Source organism: Colletotrichum truncatum (assembly GCF_014235925.2).
Source record: "Colletotrichum truncatum strain CMES1059 chromosome Unknown Contig_0001, whole genome shotgun sequence".
NCBI classification, from domain to species: domain Eukaryota; kingdom Fungi; phylum Ascomycota; class Sordariomycetes; order Glomerellales; family Glomerellaceae; genus Colletotrichum; species Colletotrichum truncatum.
In genome coordinates this window covers 10,446,698-10,466,427 of record NW_027222398.1, presented here as the reverse complement: position 1 = coordinate 10,466,427, position 19,730 = coordinate 10,446,698, and the positions used below count along the sequence as shown (strand labels likewise).

General features: G+C 37.3%; 4 protein-coding genes across 4 annotated transcripts; 2 read left to right on the top strand and 2 right to left on the bottom strand.

Moving 5' to 3' along the window:
* Positions 1–455: 455 nt before the first annotated feature.
* CTRU02_202931 (Lcc2) lies at positions 456–2,904 on the bottom strand (the record flags this gene model as incomplete). Its single annotated transcript, XM_070204112.1, has 5 exons — positions 456–905; positions 1,071–1,912; positions 2,012–2,078; positions 2,139–2,405; positions 2,458–2,904. The coding sequence occupies 5 exons, from the start codon at positions 2,902–2,904 to the stop codon at positions 456–458; spliced, it is 2,073 nt and encodes a 690-aa protein (XP_070062694.1).
* A 2,200-nt stretch (positions 2,905–5,104) lies between these two features.
* On the top strand, positions 5,105–6,263 carry CTRU02_202930 (short-chain dehydrogenase; the record flags this gene model as incomplete). The annotated part of the gene is made up of 5 exons (XM_070204111.1): positions 5,105–5,182; positions 5,237–5,830; positions 5,884–5,952; positions 6,009–6,102; positions 6,154–6,263. 5 exons carry the CDS (start codon positions 5,105–5,107, stop codon positions 6,261–6,263), a joined length of 945 nt encoding a protein of 314 aa, XP_070062693.1.
* Positions 6,264–7,468: 1,205 nt separating this feature from the next.
* On the bottom strand, positions 7,469–8,572 carry CTRU02_202929 (metal-activated pyridoxal enzyme; the record flags this gene model as incomplete). The annotated part of the gene is made up of 1 exon (XM_070204110.1): positions 7,469–8,572. The coding sequence occupies one exon, from the start codon at positions 8,570–8,572 to the stop codon at positions 7,469–7,471; it is 1,104 nt and encodes a 367-aa protein (XP_070062692.1).
* Positions 8,573–12,678: 4,106 nt separating this feature from the next.
* CTRU02_202928 (transposase) lies at positions 12,679–14,334 on the top strand (the record flags this gene model as incomplete). The annotated part of the gene is made up of 1 exon (XM_070204109.1): positions 12,679–14,334. The coding sequence occupies one exon, from the start codon at positions 12,679–12,681 to the stop codon at positions 14,332–14,334; it is 1,656 nt and encodes a 551-aa protein (XP_070062691.1).
* Positions 14,335–19,730: the final 5,396 nt, after the last annotated feature.

Here is a 19,730-nt window from a genome sequence, read left to right as displayed (position 1 = left end):
CATATGTCAATTTAATGAGCTGCGAGATATGTTTGACTGCTATTCCTTTTTTCTTACAATCGACTACACTCCTTTATATGAAATCATTGACTTGCGATGGTAATAGTTTCGGAAATGACCGATATTAAGATTTTCCACCACATCTTTTTTACTTTTGACAATCTTAATTGCTCTGTTATAGTTTGCAGTAGAGAATGCATAATAATGCTAACAGTAAGCTAGTCACAGCGTCACTACCCGTATACGCTGTCTCTGGTACTATGAAAAAAAGCAAGTGCAAAGACGCAAAAATTACAACAGATGAGGTCTCGGGGTTGCGCTACTTATCGTCCCAGATCAGAGTCATTCAGCGGGAACTATTTTTAAAAACTTCTTCCGATAGAATTCGGGCTCTCCAAATATAATGTACTCCACCTCTCAAACTATTAGATACTGTGTGCATTTGTAATGATTGATCAGATGCCGGAGTCGTCTTGAAACGGCCACACTTTGGGATTCTTTTCATGGTTTTCCTCACAAGCCTTCCACGTTGTATTGCCTGAAGTATTCAATGGACCAGGCCATAAGTTTTTGCATTGGCTTTGCCATGCACGCCAATTATCGCATGTTTTATTTGCTGCAGCAATTGCATCGTCGGTGTGAAACGGCCAGATTTTGTCAGCATCTTCCTGACGTTCATTAATCTGAATTCCCAACCCAAAGGATGCGTGGCGGGCAATATGGCAATGTAGTAGCCACATGCCTGGGTTATCTGTTTTAAAAGCGATAACGACGTAACCATCTCTTGGTAGTAGGACGACGTCTCGTCGTGGAGGGTTGTCCCACTTGAGATTGAGATTACTGACATTGTATGTCTTGTTCTCGGCCTGTTCTAGAACGGCAAAATCGTGTCCGTGGAGATGAATCTGTTGAGAATGAGTTAGAAGTTAATCTAATCGGTTAAAATTTAATAGATTAACTTGCTGGATGTGCGCCGATTGAGTCGCCCTTTCGGTTACCAGTGAATGCGAGAAAAACCTGTATCTCATCATAAACAATACAACCCTTTTAAGCAGCAGAAGAATTATTACCCAGTCCAAATCATGCCCGTTTTCAGGTGTCATAACCCATGACTTTGGCCAATCGCCAGAGTAGTCGGATAGATGCAAAAAGCTTGGATCGCTGTAGTTAATCTGCAACGGAGTAAAGCCATCATTTGCGTTTGGCTCGAAGGAGAATCTCGCAAGTGGGAAATTATCAGGCTTCAAGTCTTTGTTGAGCTGAACACCAAAGATCTCGGGATCGGCTCCAGCTCCATCATTATGGCTTCCCTTTGGACGATTGATATACCAGGGAAGTTTTGGTTTCAAAGAAGTATAAGTCTCATCCGAGCAGCGCAACGAGATACCATTCCATGGTTGACTAGTCGGCGCAGTATCACTTAAGTGATTGTATCGGAGAATACCTGTTCTCTCATAGCCTTGGCGCCCTGGCTTTGTTCCACAGTTCTTAGGAATCCAAGTGCGGATCCAAAAGTTGCCATCTGATGGTATGGGATTTGTTTGGCCAGCTGACGGATCCGCCTCGACGATGACGTTGTATCTCTGTCCTATACCTACAAGCACAGACGTGTTAAAGTATGGTTCAATTGGCACAAAGTCAGATGAGATTATTTGAAGCCAATGATTGTCAATCGAAAAAACGAACGTTGAGTCGAATGAAGTGTTGATAAGACGCAAGAGGTAGCGTTTCGATCTTCCAGGGCGGGATATTTCCTTGGCCTGAAAATGTATTTCCCACAAGGCTGGAAGCTCTAGCCCTGGCGTCACTTCATAGCCAAACTTCCTAACATCCCCTCTGCCATTTAGTAGGATAGTCGTGTTAGTTTCGGCCGGGGTTGGTGATGCCATGGACTCAAAAGAGCTTATATGAGCTAGACTAATGTTAGCAGCATTCCTGGCGTCAATGCCACGTGGTAGTCAAAGTAGACCAGGGGCGTTGAAAGGCGAGAAATTTTGGTGCTGTTACTTACTCCAATCTGTCATAATCAGCGGTATTTTAGCTTCATCATAATTGCCGGAATGCGGTCCATGAATGGTCTCAAGTCTTGTTAGTCTAGACGATTGGCTGACACTTGATGAAAGAAGACAATCACTTACAAGAGCACCTTGTAGGCCGTCTGCATACTGAACAGAATAGTGGCTGTGATACCAAGATGTTCCGTATTGGACTGCTTTCCATATATAGGTAAATCTGTCACCCTCAACATTGGGCCAGCTGGAATCAAGGCGGCTTTTTGGCGCAATTGGGCATTGTGTGATACCGTTTACTCCGTCCATATGCATCGTCTTGTGTTGTCGAATACCATGCCAGTGAATGCTGGTGCCATTCCATGTCATGTTATTAATGACTGTGACATTTACTGTCTATATTAACAGTTAGTTTGGGCCTCCTAATTTCAATGTGCTTATAACCTACATCTCCCCAGCATGCTTGCAGCCAGGGGCCTGGGTAGGTGTCGTTAAAAAGCTTCGCTGCCTTTAAGTACTGACCATCACCGTTATACCAGCCATCTCCGACAACCAGGGTATAATTTCTAGTTATACCAGTTGGGGCTTCTACTTCGTAATTGGTGTGGATGTTGTATTCGCTCCCATCCTCCACATTACGGAGCCAGCACTCGCGGTTGTTAGGATCTGAGCATGGGACGTACTTTTTCATAGCTGGATACTCGCACACGAAGTCATCCCCATTGGAACCTGATGGCGGCTTGAATGGCAACGGTGCGATATTTGTATGACTTGGGATGGTCTGAATAAAGTCTGTTTTGCCACCAAGGGGAACTTGATCTGCGGGAGGCTCAAATGAGGGCGATAAGTTGAGCCACGCAATAAGCCTGGCCCAAAAACTTCCTCTGTAGTACATTTTGCCGTGGCTGGTTTTTAGGATAGAATTGTATGGCAATAGCGTTTTTCCATCGACAAATATGAGAGCTCGAGTTAAATAAGAGAGCTTGCCCCCTATTTTGAACGCTTATCGGTCGTAGAGTATTTGTCAGTATAGAATACAATTATTCATTTCACTGTTTGGAAAGCTTGAGATTATATACTCTGGTATTAGTTCATAAGCAAAGTCATTTTGCTGGTATCTAAAATAATGACTATACCGGATGCATCACAGTAATCGGGTAGCATGCCGAGGAACACGCCGATTGATTACGCTGTTGTCTGCAATCACTCAACATGGATCAGAAATTATTTGCTTTGTGCGCCAATTAACCAATGATTTGTTCCTATTCTGAGTCGGGCGCTCGTTGAGGACTGCTGAACCAGCGTTTCTACTCCAGCTGAACATTTAAGAAACTGCGAGTGCCACGGTAGCGTTCTGGGGCGAGCATTCAGCTTACAACGAGACGCCACAGCGGGGCTCCCCTATATACCTCCTTACTTTCTAGTGCGTCACATGTCCTGGTTAGCAAGCCAATTGCGACACTCATGTAGCCCAACAACGCTTTTTTTTTTCCCTCTCAGCAGACTTAAGCTTTCGCAGAAACACATTTTGAAAGTGATACGAGGCGCAAAAGCCAGAGCCGTACCTTTATGCCTCTTTCGGAACGTTGTTTTAGATACTAATTAGAACTTTCGATGTACATTGCGGTCACTTCGGGTCATACTTATCATGGTTATATTCACCTAACCCTCCTGCTTTCGTCGAAGCACTAGTCATGTGTCTAGGGTACCTTTATAGGGACCTAAGGAGAGGTTGTTAATGCCGAATTGAATTGGAAACTGGTTCCTCGGAAAAAGTGTATATACGCGGTTCTTAACTCCGTATTCCATCACTTTTTGGCTGGTAAAGAGCGTTCATCGAGACTAAATGTTTCGTGAAGTAATCCGTACAGGCCGAGAGCTATGAGATTCCTACACCGTTCTAGGAATGGCTGGCATCTTTTTTATGACAATATATACATAAATGACATTCTATAGGTGACGGCTATTAGTTGGGCTAGTTGCGTAATCGTGTTAGAATTCAACAAAATAAAACCTCAATCACTCGTCATGCGTGGCAGTTGAACAGTATCTGTGCCCTCAACACGATAGAGTATACTAAAGGTATTGTGTTTTTTGTTTTCTTTTTAAATACAATTAATCACACGAAGTTGAAAGAGCCACTGCAACTTTTCCCATGGAACCCTGAGCCAACTGACCGAGACCACACCTCAATCAAACTAGTTAGGGGAACCAGTATGGGCGCTCGCTAAAGGCTGATGACTTTCCTAACAGGTATGCCTCAAGGCGTTTGTTCATTTTGGGCAAATTCGCCCAGGGCACCGTTTTCTGTCGAGTTAATTAGCGTCTCAGAGGTAGCTTTAACATTTTAAGATAGCAGGGCCTAAACTGAGTGGCTTCCCGTCATCATCCGTGACCTTTGGTTGGCTGTCTAAATGCCGTTGCATGCAGTGGTGATTGGCATTTGAGGCGACGTTCAGACTGGCAATTAACTTGGTACTGAAGGTTATGCGTTTCCATTTGATGCGATTTGTCGCGACTCACGAAATTTACTATTATAGGTAAATGGAATAGCTGTGATCCAATGGTGATTTTCCATACACCACCTGCAATTTAAGATCAATTCAAATTCCGAGCTGGAAAACCCTAACGCATCAAAGTCCGTCGACAGTCGAATTACGTAGCCAGCAGGTGGACGGAGACGGCGCGATAAGACCACGATTGCGCAATGGTGGCTGCGGCTTTGTGTGATGTTCGGAGGTAAGCTAATGTTAGAAACCCCGTAAAGCCGTAAACTAGTAGGCATCGGAGCTTACATGCGTAAATTGACGGCACACTCACAAAGCCACCGTTCGGACATCTTTTTCTCATAGGCTGTTTCTTCACCCTAGTAAGAAAATATTCCAAGCTTGGCCAACAATTACGTCGACGACATGTATAGATCCTTTAACGCGCGGACTTTAGGCAGGAAGTACAACAAACATGCACTCTCAAGAGTTTGTCCTGCGACCACAGCATATAAAGACAGTCGGAACTCACTCACTATTCCAGCTTCCATCTTTATTACAACTCATGATATAAATTAATTAGTTCCTTAACCATTGCATTCATAACAGATGAGTTCTCTGTGGAGCACTTTCTTCCCGTCGAAGCCTAGCTTCACAGAGACGAACTTGCCCGATCAAAGTGGCAAGGTAGTTGCGACCCCAGCCATGTACAACCCACCAGTTGACTGATAAAACATATAGGTGCTTATGATCACCGGCGCTTCTGGAGGCTTGGGAAAAGAGCTTGCGAAGATCCTCTTTCAAAAGAATGCAAAGATTTACATGGCCGCTCGATCAAAGTCAAAGACCACGGCCACCATCGAGGAGATAAAGAAGTTGTATCCACTGTCGAGAGGGACTTTGGAATATCTCTATCTAGACCTAACTGATCTTGGCACCGTCAAAAAGTCTGCTGAAGAATTTCTGGCAAAAGAATCTCGTTTAGATGTTCTTTGGAACAATGCCGGAGTCATGATTCCGCCACAAGGTTCCCAGACAGCACAGGGTTATGAACTTCAACTAGGAGTGAACGTCCTTGGACCATTCCTCTTCACGACTCTCGTCCGACCTGCCTTATCTACTGCGGCCAAGTCAGCCACCAAGGGCTCGGTTCGAGTAGTTTGGGTATCATCAAGCGCCGTGGCTATGGCCCCATCTCCTCCGATCGACTTTAACAACATGGATTATGACCGAGATGAAAGTGCTATGACGAAGTACACAAGAAGCAAGGCCGGTACAGTTCTGCATGCTAATGAATTTGCGAGACGCACTATCGAAGATGGAATCATAAGCATCGTAGGTACTTCTATCCCAACGTTCAAGTGCTCTTACTGATGATCGTGGGTTAGAGCCTTGACCCTGGCCTTTACATGACGGACCTGCAACGCACAATGCCACGATCACAGAAGTTATTTGTGGTACGTAGCTTCGATGTACCGAATTTTCTTCACAACTGATAAGCATTGCAAATTAGAAAGTCTTTGGAGGCGAGCCTATTAATGGCGCCTATACTGAGCTGTTTGCTGGACTTAGCCCGGCGATCACTGAGAAAGATAGCGGGGGATGGGGTAGGCAACTTCACCACATTTCAAAAGAGTTTACTGACACCTAATCTCTAGTTGTTCCTAACGGCCGTTTGAAAAGTGGCCGGGAGGATTTTCGCGATTCGAAACTTGGGAAGCAATATTGGGAATGGACAATGGCGGAGTTGCAACCTTATCTCCAATGATAGACAACGCCTTCCCCAAAGGATACACCCGAGTATTTGTGTTCCTTTTAGACGATGTGTCTCAGTTTAATTGTAACAATAAATCTGGCTATTATTGGGCACTAAGGGTTGTTCTGCCTGGCACACATAAACTTGAGCGCAGGATATTGTAATCGAATCACAGCGTTTTTTTTTTTTTTTTTTAAGCTGGAATTAATTGTATGTGCTTTTCTCCAAGCTGCTAAACTTCGAAAATTCTGCTTATCTCTTTCCGGGGTTCATTCCTGCTTTCTTATTCTATATCATGGCACTTCTTGCAGTTCATAAACCGTGTTTTCCAAGGTAATAATCAATGCGTAAATCAACACAAGATTACCTACTCTTGTTCTAGAAATATACTAAAGAGCCACCTGCTTTAGCGGTAGTGGGCATCAGTGGGTGTATTATGTGCATACCAGGTCCTACAATGCCGCTACCTCGTTGAAAGCCCCCATGTGCTAACAATCAACGCGCCACGGGCGGTGGGCTCAGAATGTCCAATTACCTTCCTTCCCTCAGTTATACTGTTAAGTCAATTGGATATAAGCAATGCCATCTCAACAGCATCATTTGCACTGTGGATTCTGTTTAAAAGGGAATTGAACCTGGGCCACGTAACACATAGCCCTTCAAGCCACTACCTCACGGTTCCATTCTCCCTCAGGAACCTTTTGTTGTTCCTAACAGTTTCCTATTACCCTCACCATAATTACCCGTGCTGTGACCCGACGCACCTACTCCTGCCTGACCAACCACTGCCATGCCGTAGTTTTCAATTGCCCTTTCGGCGAAGACGTGCACAACCTGAACTTCGACGTCACTAAAATGTTCTGCACGTCTTGAAGGTCTGTTGCTGTTTTTCTTGACTTTGAAACCCTACTTACTGGTCCAATTATATATTCTTGACCCTAATCTGCAAGCTACCTTATGTTATGTTGTGACCACCAGAAACGCCTGATTACCTCTGTCAGGTACACAACATTTAGGCGATGGTGGCTACAACAATCTCTCAAAATAGATTCTGCCAAGGAAAGAAGGTAACTTCCAGGCAACTAAGAATTAAACAACAAATCGTCTTCTTCCAAGTTAGCCCGCAGGCCCTAAATGCCAAATTGCGTGAAATAACGTTGAGTATGATAACACGGGCGAGCACATTTGCAGCGAAAAAGCTCAGTAAACATCTCCTTCTATTGAACTTTCCCTCTGGAATCAACCGGCCATATCTCCTGAATAACTCCATTACGGTGCGCGTAATAGACATCATGTAGATTGATCGTCGGGTCAATGTGACTGGGGATCATTTCCACTCGGTCTCCTATCGTGAGGGCCGGAGTTCCTTCTTCCCAGGTCAACGAGCCATGCTCGTCGCCGAGATTTGCATGCTTGTACCTAGGGTCTTTGCACTCCGCTAATCCACAATCTGTCGTCAGCGATTTAAGGCCGGTATCAATTGTGACCTGACGTTCTCCTTGCTTGCTAATAACGGTCGCTAGTAGAGATAAGCTGTTGGAATAAAACGTTCCAACAGCATTGCGGTAGTCCGTGTCCATGAAAATGAACGAACCAGGCTGCAACTCGGTAACTCCGGGCACAGTGGCGCAGAACTCGCCGGTACCTGTCCCTCCTGTAGTGACAACATCTACTGTAAAGCCTTCCCTGCGCAACTGATCGGCCGTATCGGTTAGAGTCCTCATCGATTTGAAGCATTGCTGCATGCGGTCTTCTCGGTCGTGGAGATGCTGAAGATGGCCTTCATAACCTTGGATTCCAATCAAACGCAGATGCGTAAGCGTAGAGATGTGCTTCGCCAGGGCCAGTGCTGGTTCTCCAGGTGCAACGCCCGTGCGATGCAATCCAACATCTAGGTCAATCAACGTGGAAATAGGCTCATCAATGTTAGATTGAGCAAGCGCTTGGTTGATTGCTGTCGCGCCGACTTCGCTGTCTACCACAATTCGGATGCCTCTGTTCTTCCGAAAAAGATCAACAAGTCTCTTCACTTTTTGGGTTCCGATAATTTCGCAAGTGATGAGTATGTCGTCGAAACCAGCTGCCGTTATGGCTTCCGCTTCCGAGACCTTAGCTACGCAGCAACCCGTTGCCCCGGCGGCCACGAGTTTGCGGGCGATAATGGCGCTCTTTGTGGTTTTCAGATGGGGACGAATGTTTCGTCCAGTTGGCAAAAGGGTGTCGAAAAGCTTCTTGATGTTCCCTTCCATAAGGTCAAGATCTACGACCATGGAGGGCGTGTCAAGGCTATCAACTGCATCGCCGACGCGTGGGGAATACATGGCAGACTTGGAAACCGAACAGGAGAATCAAGTTGATGAATGGACGAGTCACAATTCAAGTGATAGGGGATTCGTGACAACTTGTGAGAGTTGTTTGTTGACGGATACTACCTAGGTAGTTGAAGTGAGGGCGGGGATCAAAGTTCTGGGTCTCCGATTCCGACGTCAGCTCCAATCTAATAAAAATTACATAATCGATATACGGGACTCGATCACATGGTAAGATAAGCGATCTGGTGCTAGTTTTACCTTCCGCTTAAAGAAGGAATCGGCATCTCAACCCACTTTAAAGGCCAAGAACAGCATCTAAGGGGGATATCCAGAGGAACAACGATTACACCAATGATACACTCTGTCTTGCGACAGAGGTTCTCTTTACGGTTTCCGGTTTATTAACTCTTAGCTCGTTCACTATAGGCAGTTTCATTACTGGAATTTGGGTTGCTTGCTTAGTGTGCGACTTGTCGCTTTCTCAATCTACCTCGCACTAGGTAGTTGACACGATTCTTGGCATAAAACGCGCTACTTTGGCAATAGTCTAGCCTTCCTACAGATGTGAAGGGCTTGCGTTCTGTTTTTGAATTCAGAACCACATAACGCAGTTGATGAGGCATAATGACTTTCAGCTTCCTATGACTGACCAGATAGCTGTCGGAAACTTCACTCCTTTGCCTGTCTTCAATCATATGTGCAGTTATTGGCAGTTCTGGTAGATACCTTTTCGTGAGGCGGAAGAAGACTAAGCGCGTGTTTTCTTCTGCTTGGCTAATTTCAAAGCTTCCGGTCGGTAAATAAAATGGCAATTGTTTAGTTGGGAGGTCAAGGGGGGTTGAATTGGCAATCATTGATGTTGTTGGCTGGCAATAACTGCTATCTCCTAGTTATGGGGCCACTCAGGTGGTTATAGTCCGGAGTGAGCCATGCAGTGAATTGTCCCAAAACTACCCCATTGGCCCAAAAGATGCGAAATGGAATATACCAGACGCATCTGGAACATATAAGAAGTAGCGCTCCCATGGATCGCCTTCTAGTCGGCTGATTTCAGCGTTGAAATTTCTGATTGACCCAGATATAGAGTTGTTACCGAGCCCTACCATGACAACGTCTTGCGAATCATCAAAGTAGACCTTATAAGAGCCGGGCAAAGAGACTTTCAAGTAGTCACGGTGAACAAGAATGTTACAAAGCCTAGTGCTGGTCCAGACTGAACTGGACTCGCCTTTGGAGGGTGTCTTTGAGTGGATATTCTCCCGCTGTTACATATGATTCCTTCAGCAAGTTCGTGTATAGGTTAGATTTCTCTTCAAGAATATGAAGAGCAACCTCAGCACCGTTGGTGCATGACGGCAGAACACTTTTGGAAGAAGTTACGCTTGAACGAGCTGCTGTGACTGTGCATCCGGAAGTCGGGGATGTTATTTTGATTCTGGTGACCTTGATGCCATCAAAGCATTGACATGCGGAGCAGTATTGAGTGATATTGCGGAAGTTGTTGGTGTAGGTAGGCTTTGTCCTCCTAACGACGGGCGTAGGGGTCTGTCAGGGGCTATGCACGTTTGTAACTTTAATATCAGATTCATCTTCCGGTGTGACTCCCTACTGCTTTGGATATGGGTCTGGATTCGGCTCTGGTGGGGGCTAAGGCTTAGCTTCTAGTTCCTTAGTAGGCTCTGGTCTGTTATTGAGTTTAGTTTTGCTTGTAAATAGTGTGATGTCTTGCTGACCTCAGTGGGATTGTGATTAATGTCGCTATAAAAGCTGTGTAATGAGCAGACCTTGAAGCTAGGGAAGGGTTACCTGTGCCGGCAACTTGGCGACTATAATTATTATTGTAAATTACAGCGAAAGTCAATCCGATTAGTAGCAGGACAGAGCTTATAAACACCGGTAACTCTATCTTTAGTTCTTAATTAAAGATAGAATAGGTAGTTATGAAAGGGGTTAGCTGTACTTCTAATAAACTGAGTTAAAGTATTACAGCCAGCTAGTAATAGTAGGGTTTCTATTAATAGAAGTTAAGGCTATGTTTACTAATAATAGGTCTTGCGTCGTATACTAGTAGGTCGTACTAGTAGATCGAGGGTTAAGATAAGGTAATTAGTCTTATACTAGATAACGAGGTAGAGTAATATTATAAATTATAAGCTAAGCTAAAAGTTATCGGGGATGAATTATAAGTTAATTGTTAAAGAACTATCTAAGAGGCTTTAAGTAAGTACTTAAGTCTTAATCTATATATAAGTCTTTATTCTTTAAGGCTAACTCTTATATTATCGCAAGCCGATATCTTAAAAGTCGGCTACTAATATGCTAAGAGTCGTATTAATAGCTATTTATATAATCTCTACGTAACCTTTCCTTTAGTTAATAGTTCTTCCGTTCTAGTAGTAACTTATTATTTCCTATATATCCTATATATATCTAATAGCATAGTTGCTAGCTTAAGTAGGTTTATTAACCTTCTATTAGGCGTAACGAATAGGTTATAATATTAAGTCTTTTCCGAAAGGTCTTATCCTTAAGGCTTATAAGTAGGTATATTAGTCTTAGGTTAGGGATCTTTAATTATACTTCTTTTAATAATACTAATACTATGTTAGGTTGCGTTGCGAAATCGAAATTAAAGAAGCCTTGTTCGGAATCTCTTTATTAGGTAGTAGATATAGCTTTTACTTATTTTAGTACTTCCGCGGATATGCTTTATACTTATTATTTTCGTATAAAGCGTTCTTATACTTTCGCTAAAAGCGTAAATCGCTATCGTTTATATACTTATAATAAGAAGCCTTACGATAGCTTAATAGTCGCTTTTACTTATATATAGTATCTATCTTAGACTTTCTAATTATTTCTAATTATTATAATATTAAAGCTAAATTTATAATATAAGGAGTAGGATAAGAAAGAGGAGGAAGCTAGTAAGGAGGTTTTATAGATTTACGAATAGCTTGCTTATCTTTAATCGGATATAGCTTTTATTATAAGCTATCTATCTTATATTTATTAGATTTAAAAGAAAGTAACTAAACGTTAAAAAGAGACGTTTATATATAGTATATAAAAGTTAGATAAAGCTAATAGATTAATAGTTGCTTTAGATGCTTATAAGGATTATATAGTTAAAAACTTTCGTTTTATAAGCGTTTTTAATAATCCTTCTTAAGTATCTTTTAGTATTAGTAAGGAGTTTACTAACTTAGGTCTTTTATCTAGTCTTAGTATTTCTAGTTTTAATATTATTAGTAGTTAAGCGTTTAACTTCTTATTCTTTTAACTATTTCCGTTGCTAAGTATTACTTTCGTCGTCTAGGTACTTCGTATCTTTCCGATAGTTATATCTTGCCTTAGTCTATATTTTTCTTCTTCTTAGTATTTATATAGCTTTTCTAAAGCGTTTTTTAAGTATTTTACTAGTTCTTATAAGTTATCTTTATATCTATATCTTTTCTATTTAATAAAATACTTTAGTTAGTAGTCTTCCGTTATATAGTAGTCTAAGATCTTCTTAACCTTATATTTATTTTCGTCGGTATCTACTTTAATATAGTCGCTTATATATAAGCCTTCTAAGGCTAGTTTAAGGAGTAAGATATAAAAGACTAGGTAGTATTTTATAATATCTAATAGTTTTAACTTATAGTTAACTTTAGAAATTTTCTTAGTAATTTCGAAAGGTTTTAGTTTTTTAAAATTAAGTTTATTACTTAGTTACTTTGTTTTAATATTACGTTTAAGGAGGTAAGCGTTATCTCCCTCTTTAAAAGATAGTCTCTTTATCTTTAAACGGTCTACGTATTTCTTTATCTATTATCGTACGAATTCTAAATCTTTTAGTAGGTTTTCTTAGATTTTTTTAAGTTTCTTAATATTTACGATAGCCTTTATTACTACTAAGCCTTATTAAGGTTTTCTATATACTATTATTACAACCTATTTATTATACCTAATAGAGGGTTAATAAACCTACTTAGGCTAGCGGCTATATTACTAGATATATATAAGATATAACGTACATGATAAGCGAGTGAGACAGACAAGCGAGTGAGACAGTAAACCGCGACCGTCGCACCTTGACGCGACCGGCACCTTTTCCTCTACAATAAATCATGGAATCAGCTAGTATTGAAAGAAGGTTACAAATTGCCCTTCAAGCAATGAGAAATGACCCAAAACTTAGTGCTCGGGCCGCAGGTGCACTCTATACAGTCAGTCACGCAACATTAAGCCGGCGACTAAAGGGAATAGTCTCACGACGCGACAGCATGCCTAATTCACGGAATTTATCAGATTTAGAAGAGAAGACAATAGTTGAGTATATTCTCGACCTAGATGCGCGATCATTTCCTCCCCGGCTGAGTGGTGTGGAAGAAATGGCCAATCGACTTCTCGCAGAGCGCGACGCGCCTCCAGTTGGGAAGCGCTGGGCTTCTAATTTCGTCAAGCGACAACCACAGCTTAGGACGCGTTTCTTTCGCAAGTATGACTATAAGAGAGCTCAATGCGAAGATCCAGAGGTGATTCGTGGCTGGTTTTCGCTTGTGAAGAATACAATTGCGAAGTATGGTATTGCTGATGCTGATATCTACAACTTTGATGAGACCGGCTTTATGATGGGCGTTATTGCTTCTGGAATGGTTGTTACAAGTGCTGAAAGGCGTTCAAATACGAAGATGACACAGCCTGGCAATAGGGAATGGGTTACAGTTATCCAGGCTATTAATTCCCAAGGGGAGAGCATCCCGCCATACATCATCGTTGCAGGCCAGTATCACCTCTCAAGCTGGTATACAGAAACCTCTCTTCCGGGCGATTGGGCTATTGCAACGTCTGAAAATGGATGGACAACAAACGAGAGAGGTATTGACTGGATCAGACACTTCGACATTTATACAAAACCACGTACGTCTGGGAAATATCGCCTCCTCGTTGTTGATAGTCATGAAAGTCACCACTCCGCAGCCTTCGAGCTCTTTTGTCAAGAAAACAACATTATTACACTGTGCATGCCGGCTCACTCGTCTCATCTACTTCAACCCTTAGATGTTGGTTGTTTTCAGCCGTTAAAGAATGCCTACGGTCGGCAAATTGAGAATAAGATGCGGCGAGGCACAACCCATATCTCGAAGGAAGATTTCTTTGCAGCATTTCACGAAGCTTTTAAGCAGTCTTTTACGAGGAAAAATATCCAGGGAGGTTTCCGAGGAGCTGGACTTGTCCCTTTGAATGCAGAAAGTGTTCTCTCAAAGCTGGATGTAAAGTTCCGAACGCCAACGCCTGAGGAGGGGGTCCCTCAGACACCAGACCCTTGGATCTCTAGGACGCCGAGCAACCCAAGCGAAGCAAGATCACAGTCTACTTTTATTAAGAGTCGAATCTCACGCTACCGAAGCAGCTCTCCAGCATCAATTTATAGTGCTGTGAGTAAGCTAGCCAGAGGGACAGAAGGACTAGGGCATCGGGTAGCATTACTAGAGTCAGAGGTTCAAATCCTTCGAGAGGAGAATGCAATATTAAGTCGGCGTCGAAGGGCTAAGAAAACACGTCTACAGAAAGGAGGAAGTCTTACTATATCTACTGGAGAGGATATACAGTCGCAAAGAGAGGCAGACACGCAACTACAAGAGGAAACGCGACGGAGTAGTGGTCGCAAAGTGAGGTCTGAGACGACTCATCGTCGGTGTGGCGTATGCGGGAATACAGGCCACAACGCGAGAACATGTCAATTTATTGAGGAAACATCCGAAGAACAGGAATCCGAGTAGTATTAATCAATCTAAGATTTCTTGTTATAGATTTCGATATTATTGTCGCGAAGGTCTGGTTTACTGTCTCACTCGCTTGTCTGTCTCACTCGCTTATCATGTACGTTATAGGAAATAATAGGTTACTACCGGAATAGAAAAACTATTATATAGGTTACGTAATGATAAGAAGGTAAGTATTAATAAAGAATTAGTAAGTACTTATGCTAAGATAAGTAAGCGCTTATAATAAGTAAGGTAAGCGCTTACTAAAGCTACCTAGAATGCTTACTTTAAGATTTATATATAGACTAAGACTTAAGCACTTACTTAAAAGCTTTTAGATAGTTTTTTAGTAATTAACTTATAATTTATCCTTAATAACTTTTAGCTTAGCTTATAGTTTATAATATTACTATACCTTATTACTTAGTATAAGACTAATTACCTTACCCTAACCTTTAATCTACTAGTACGATATACCTATATACAACGTAAGACTTATTATTAGTATCGTAGCCTTAACTTCTATTAATAGAAACCTTACTATTACTAGCTAGCTATAATAACTATAAAGTTAAATCTATAGTTAAGAAAGAAAGGTAATTCCTAAATACTTTCTCCTACTATGCTATTATATACGAATTATACTATAAGTAGTAGTTTAACTTAATTATCTTATTTATAATTAATATAGTATCTTAGATATATTTCTAAAATCTAGTTAATTCTTTCTATTTACTTATCGGTTTATAAGTAGAAAGAGGTATTAAGTTTATACTTCGCTTTTAGTTATAAGATTAGGGATCTTTAGAACTTAGACGTAAAGGTTAATCTTTTATTAAATATAATTTCTTATAATAGTCTATATTAGCTAATAATAAACCTAAGGAAGGTATATACTAAGTCTTTAGCTATACTTAACTTTAAGTAAGGTATAAAGTAAGCGTATTTAGTAAGTCGGTTTATTATAACTAGTATACTATCGTATTTTACCTTAGTAAGGGGTTTTTTTAATTAAGGTAGCTTTATTATAAAGTCTAGTAAAATCGAGTATTATAGTATAAAAGGTATTAGTAAAGGCTATAGTTTTCTATATAGTTTATATCTATTAGGCTTACTTTTAATATAGACTTCGTAGTCTTTAATTACTTTAGCTATATCCTTATAAGTAGTTTGTTTATTAAAGTATTATCTAATTCTCTTCTAAGTCTTAGTAATACCTTAATAGCTATATATAAGTATATTATAAATTTCTATAATCTAGTTGCAAGTTATCCTTCTAATCGTATTAGTCTTAACCTTTTTACTAATTATTAAGAGTTTCTATGCTAATATAAGCCTTCCTTTATATTCTTTAAAAATAACTTAAGTTTCTTCTAAGACTAAGACTATAAGGTTTAGTCGTTAGCTAAAAGCGTTAGCTTTACTATTTTCTAATCCTTTATAATAAATAATCTTAAAGTTAAATTCTAAAAAGAATTCTAACTATCTAACTTATTATTTATTAAGTTTTTTAGATATCGTAAAGTATATTAAGTTTTTATAGTCTATATAAACCTTAACTTAATACTTAGTTTCTAAGAGTTATAGTCTTTATTCTTTAAATACTTCGATAATAGCTATAAGTTCCTTATCGTAGATTTAGTAATTAAGTTCCGGTTTAGAAAGTTTATAAGAGTAAAAGGTATAAAGGTATAGAATACTATCTTCGTCTTATTACCTAAGCTATCTTCTTATAATAAAATCTAAGGTATCGGTTTCTAGCTTAAAAGGCTTTTTAAGATTTAGGATTATAATAACGGGTTTTAAGCTAATATAGTCTTTTACCTTTTAAAACGCTTTTTACTATTTTTCTAACTATTCCTACGGAATATTCTTCTAAGTAAGTTTTATAAAGGGTAATATTATCTTAGAATAGTTTTTAAGAAACCGTTAGTAAAAGTTAATAAATCTTAAGAATACTAGGATGTTTTTAAGGTTTTCCGGTATTAGCTATTTACTAATAGCTTTAACTTTATTTATTAATATCTTAATTTATCTAGGTATAATAGTAAATCTTAAAAATTCGACTTTCTACTTATAAAATAAGCTTTTATTAGGTTTTATAAGTAGTTTTACTACTTTTAATACTTTAAGGATCTAGTAGACGTATTTTCTATATTTTTTAGTATTTTTAAAAATATAAGTATATCGTTAAAGTAGATAATAATAGTCTTATCTAGATATTCTTAGAATACCTAGTTAATTATAGTTTAAAAAATAGTAGGTATATTAGTAAGTCTAAATAGTATAACGAAAGTCTTAAATTATCTTCGTCTTATCTTAAAAGCTATTTTTTATTTATCTTCTTTAGTTATCTAGATAAGGTTATAAGCTTTTTTAAGGTTTAAGGTTATAAACTATTAGGTATTATAAAGTAAATCTCTTAGTTCCGAAATTAGGGGTAATAAGTAGTAGTTTTTAATAGTAATATTATTTAGTTTTCGATAGTCTATATATAGTCGTTTCTTACTATTTTTCTTTAATATAAAGAATACTAAATATCTAGCTAGTAATATCGAAGGTTAGATAAATTCTTTAGCTAAGTTTTTATTTAGCTATTTATTAAAAGCGTTTATTTCTTTTTAGTTAAGGGGGTAGATCTTACTAAAGGTAGGCTTATAACCTTCTTTAAGTTTAATCTTATAATTATATCTACTATATTTTAATAGTTTAGTCTTAAGCTTTAATATAAAAAGCTTGCTATAGATCTTATATTTTATAAGTATCTTCGATAGTAGGTTTTTTATAACTTTATTAGTTACTATTATAGCTAGTATCTTAGTATATATATCTTTCGTTTAGAAGAATAAGCTTAGTCTAGTTTTTTATACTGCTAGTAATCCGCGTAAAGGCTTTATTAAGCGTTACTTAGGGGCTAGATCGTTATAATTTATTAGGCTTCTTCCTTAATCTATCTAGGGGTTATTCTTTCTTAGCTATAGAATTCTAAAGATAACTTTATATTATCTTATCTTAGTAATATTAAAAGTAATAAGCTTAGTATAGTTATAGTAAATTAAAAAGAGTTATACTATTTCTAAATTAATAATACCTTTATTATATTCGACTTACTTCCTTTCTATATTATTTAATAAGTATAAATATTATTTCTTATTTTATAATATTTCTCTTTCTTATATTATTCTTAAGGATATAAAATTTCCTTAGGCTTTTAAGTCTATTAAAGCCTTTATAATATAACCTCCTAGGTTTACTATAATCTTAAGGTATATATTATTTTCTATAGTTATATATAAAGACTTTTCCTTAAAGCTTATCTTTTATCCTTCTAAAAATAGCTTTACTTATTTTTTAATAACTTTTTTCTTTTATATTTATTTCTATATAAGATAGTAAGGTTAGGTATCTCCTTGCTTAGTTACTAAGATATTCTTTATACTTTAGATTTATTTTTATAATATACTTTATAAGTATCTTAGTTATATTCTTCTTATAATATTAACTTATCTAGTTAATATCTTATAAGGTATTTTAGGTTTAGTATAAAAGTAATAATTCCTTTATATTTTTTAAACCTAACTATATCTTATATAAATAGTTCCTTTTCTATATATACCTAAGTAATTAGTTTATTATTTTATTACTTAAGGTAAAACTTATACTTATATTTATTAACTTAGTATTTAAAGTATTTATTAGTAATATATTATACTTAAAATACTTCATAGCATTTTTTGTTTTTAACTTTAAGTAATAGGTAGTTATCTATCTTAGCGATTTCTTTAAAAAATAAGTCTTTATATCTTTCTAAGGTTTTAAAAAAGTATATTTATTAGTTATTGTTATAAGGTTTAACTTCTTAATACTTTAAGACTTTTATAAAATACTTAATCTTATCTTATTATTTAGTATTTTTATTAAAGCTAGTATTATTTATATTAGTAACTTCTTAGTTATTAGCGTCGATATAGTTATTTTCTATCTACGCGTTTTTCTAAGCTACGTCCCGGGGTTTGTTAGAATTATAAAAGGTATCTAAATCTTTAATACTAAAATACTATTATTTAGCGATTTTCTTTAATTTTTCTTCTTATTCCGGATCGTATTTATTAATCTCTTTTTCCTTAATTTCGTTTATTTTCTTAAATTCCTAGTTAATCTTATAGATTTATTTAGGGTCGTCTTAAGCGTTAATCCTTCTTTCGATCTAAGCGTCTAGCGCTCTAGTCTATTATTACTAAGTTAGGTTACTTAGTTTTTCTTAAGCTTATTATTAATAAATATCTTATCTTTACTATAGTTAAGCGATTTATTACTTATTATCTTAATATATTAAGCTTATATTAAGTCGCTAGTTTTAAAATATCTTATTAAGCTACTTAACTACTTTATATCTTAGTTTATTAGTAACTACTAAGGTATAGCTATCCTCCGCGATCTTATTATTTAGTATAAACTAAGTAGTCTTATACTTAAGTATATATTATCTATAAGGGTTTTTTTATAGTTATGTTTATTTATTTTATTTTTTTATAAGGTATTAAGTAACCTTATTATCTAAAATAGTTAATTAGGTTTTTAGTCTTATAGCTTTATTTAGCTATTTAATAACTTATTTATTTTCTTTTTTTAATTATTAAATTTCTCTTAAGGTAAATAAGTTAGGTATTATAACTAGGTTTATTTAAGTATAGTTAGTAAGTTACTAACTATCTTATAATAGTCTAAGGTATTATATAATTATCTTATTTATAAAGGCTTAGTTAAGCTTAGTAATAACCTTCTTTTATTCTTTATAGTTTAAAGGTTATCTATTCTTATTATAAAAGTTAATATCTTATTTATCTACTATTACGAAGGTTTTGCTATCTATTCCGGTAGTATTATATCTAAAGCATCCGGAAGGGTTTTTAAAATATTATCTACTATTTTCTTTAGCTTTTTTATAATCGTCGTAAAGGTTATTAAAATAGTTAGTTTATTTTTCGTTATTATAGTCTTATAGTTTCTATATTACGTTAGCTTATTATAATAGTCTTTAGATCTTCTTAGGTTGTCTATAGTCTCTAGCTATATATTTAGGTTTATTATAGTTATAATACTTAAAGTTCTTTTAGTATTAAGGTTTTTAACTCCCTCGGTTGTCTTTATTAGCGATACTAAGGTTTATAAGTCTATTATAATATCCGTATATAATGCTTTTTTACTAATTTTACTAGTTATAATTCTTATTATGCTAATAGAATTTCTTTTAAGGTTGTTATTAGTATTTCTTAGCTAAATTAATAAGTTATTATCTTTTGCCTTTTTCTCTCCTTTATTTATAAAGTCGATTATTAATCTTAATAATAAGTTTAGTATAGCTAAGAAAGTCTATTAGTTTATCTAACTTTATAATCTTATCCTTAACT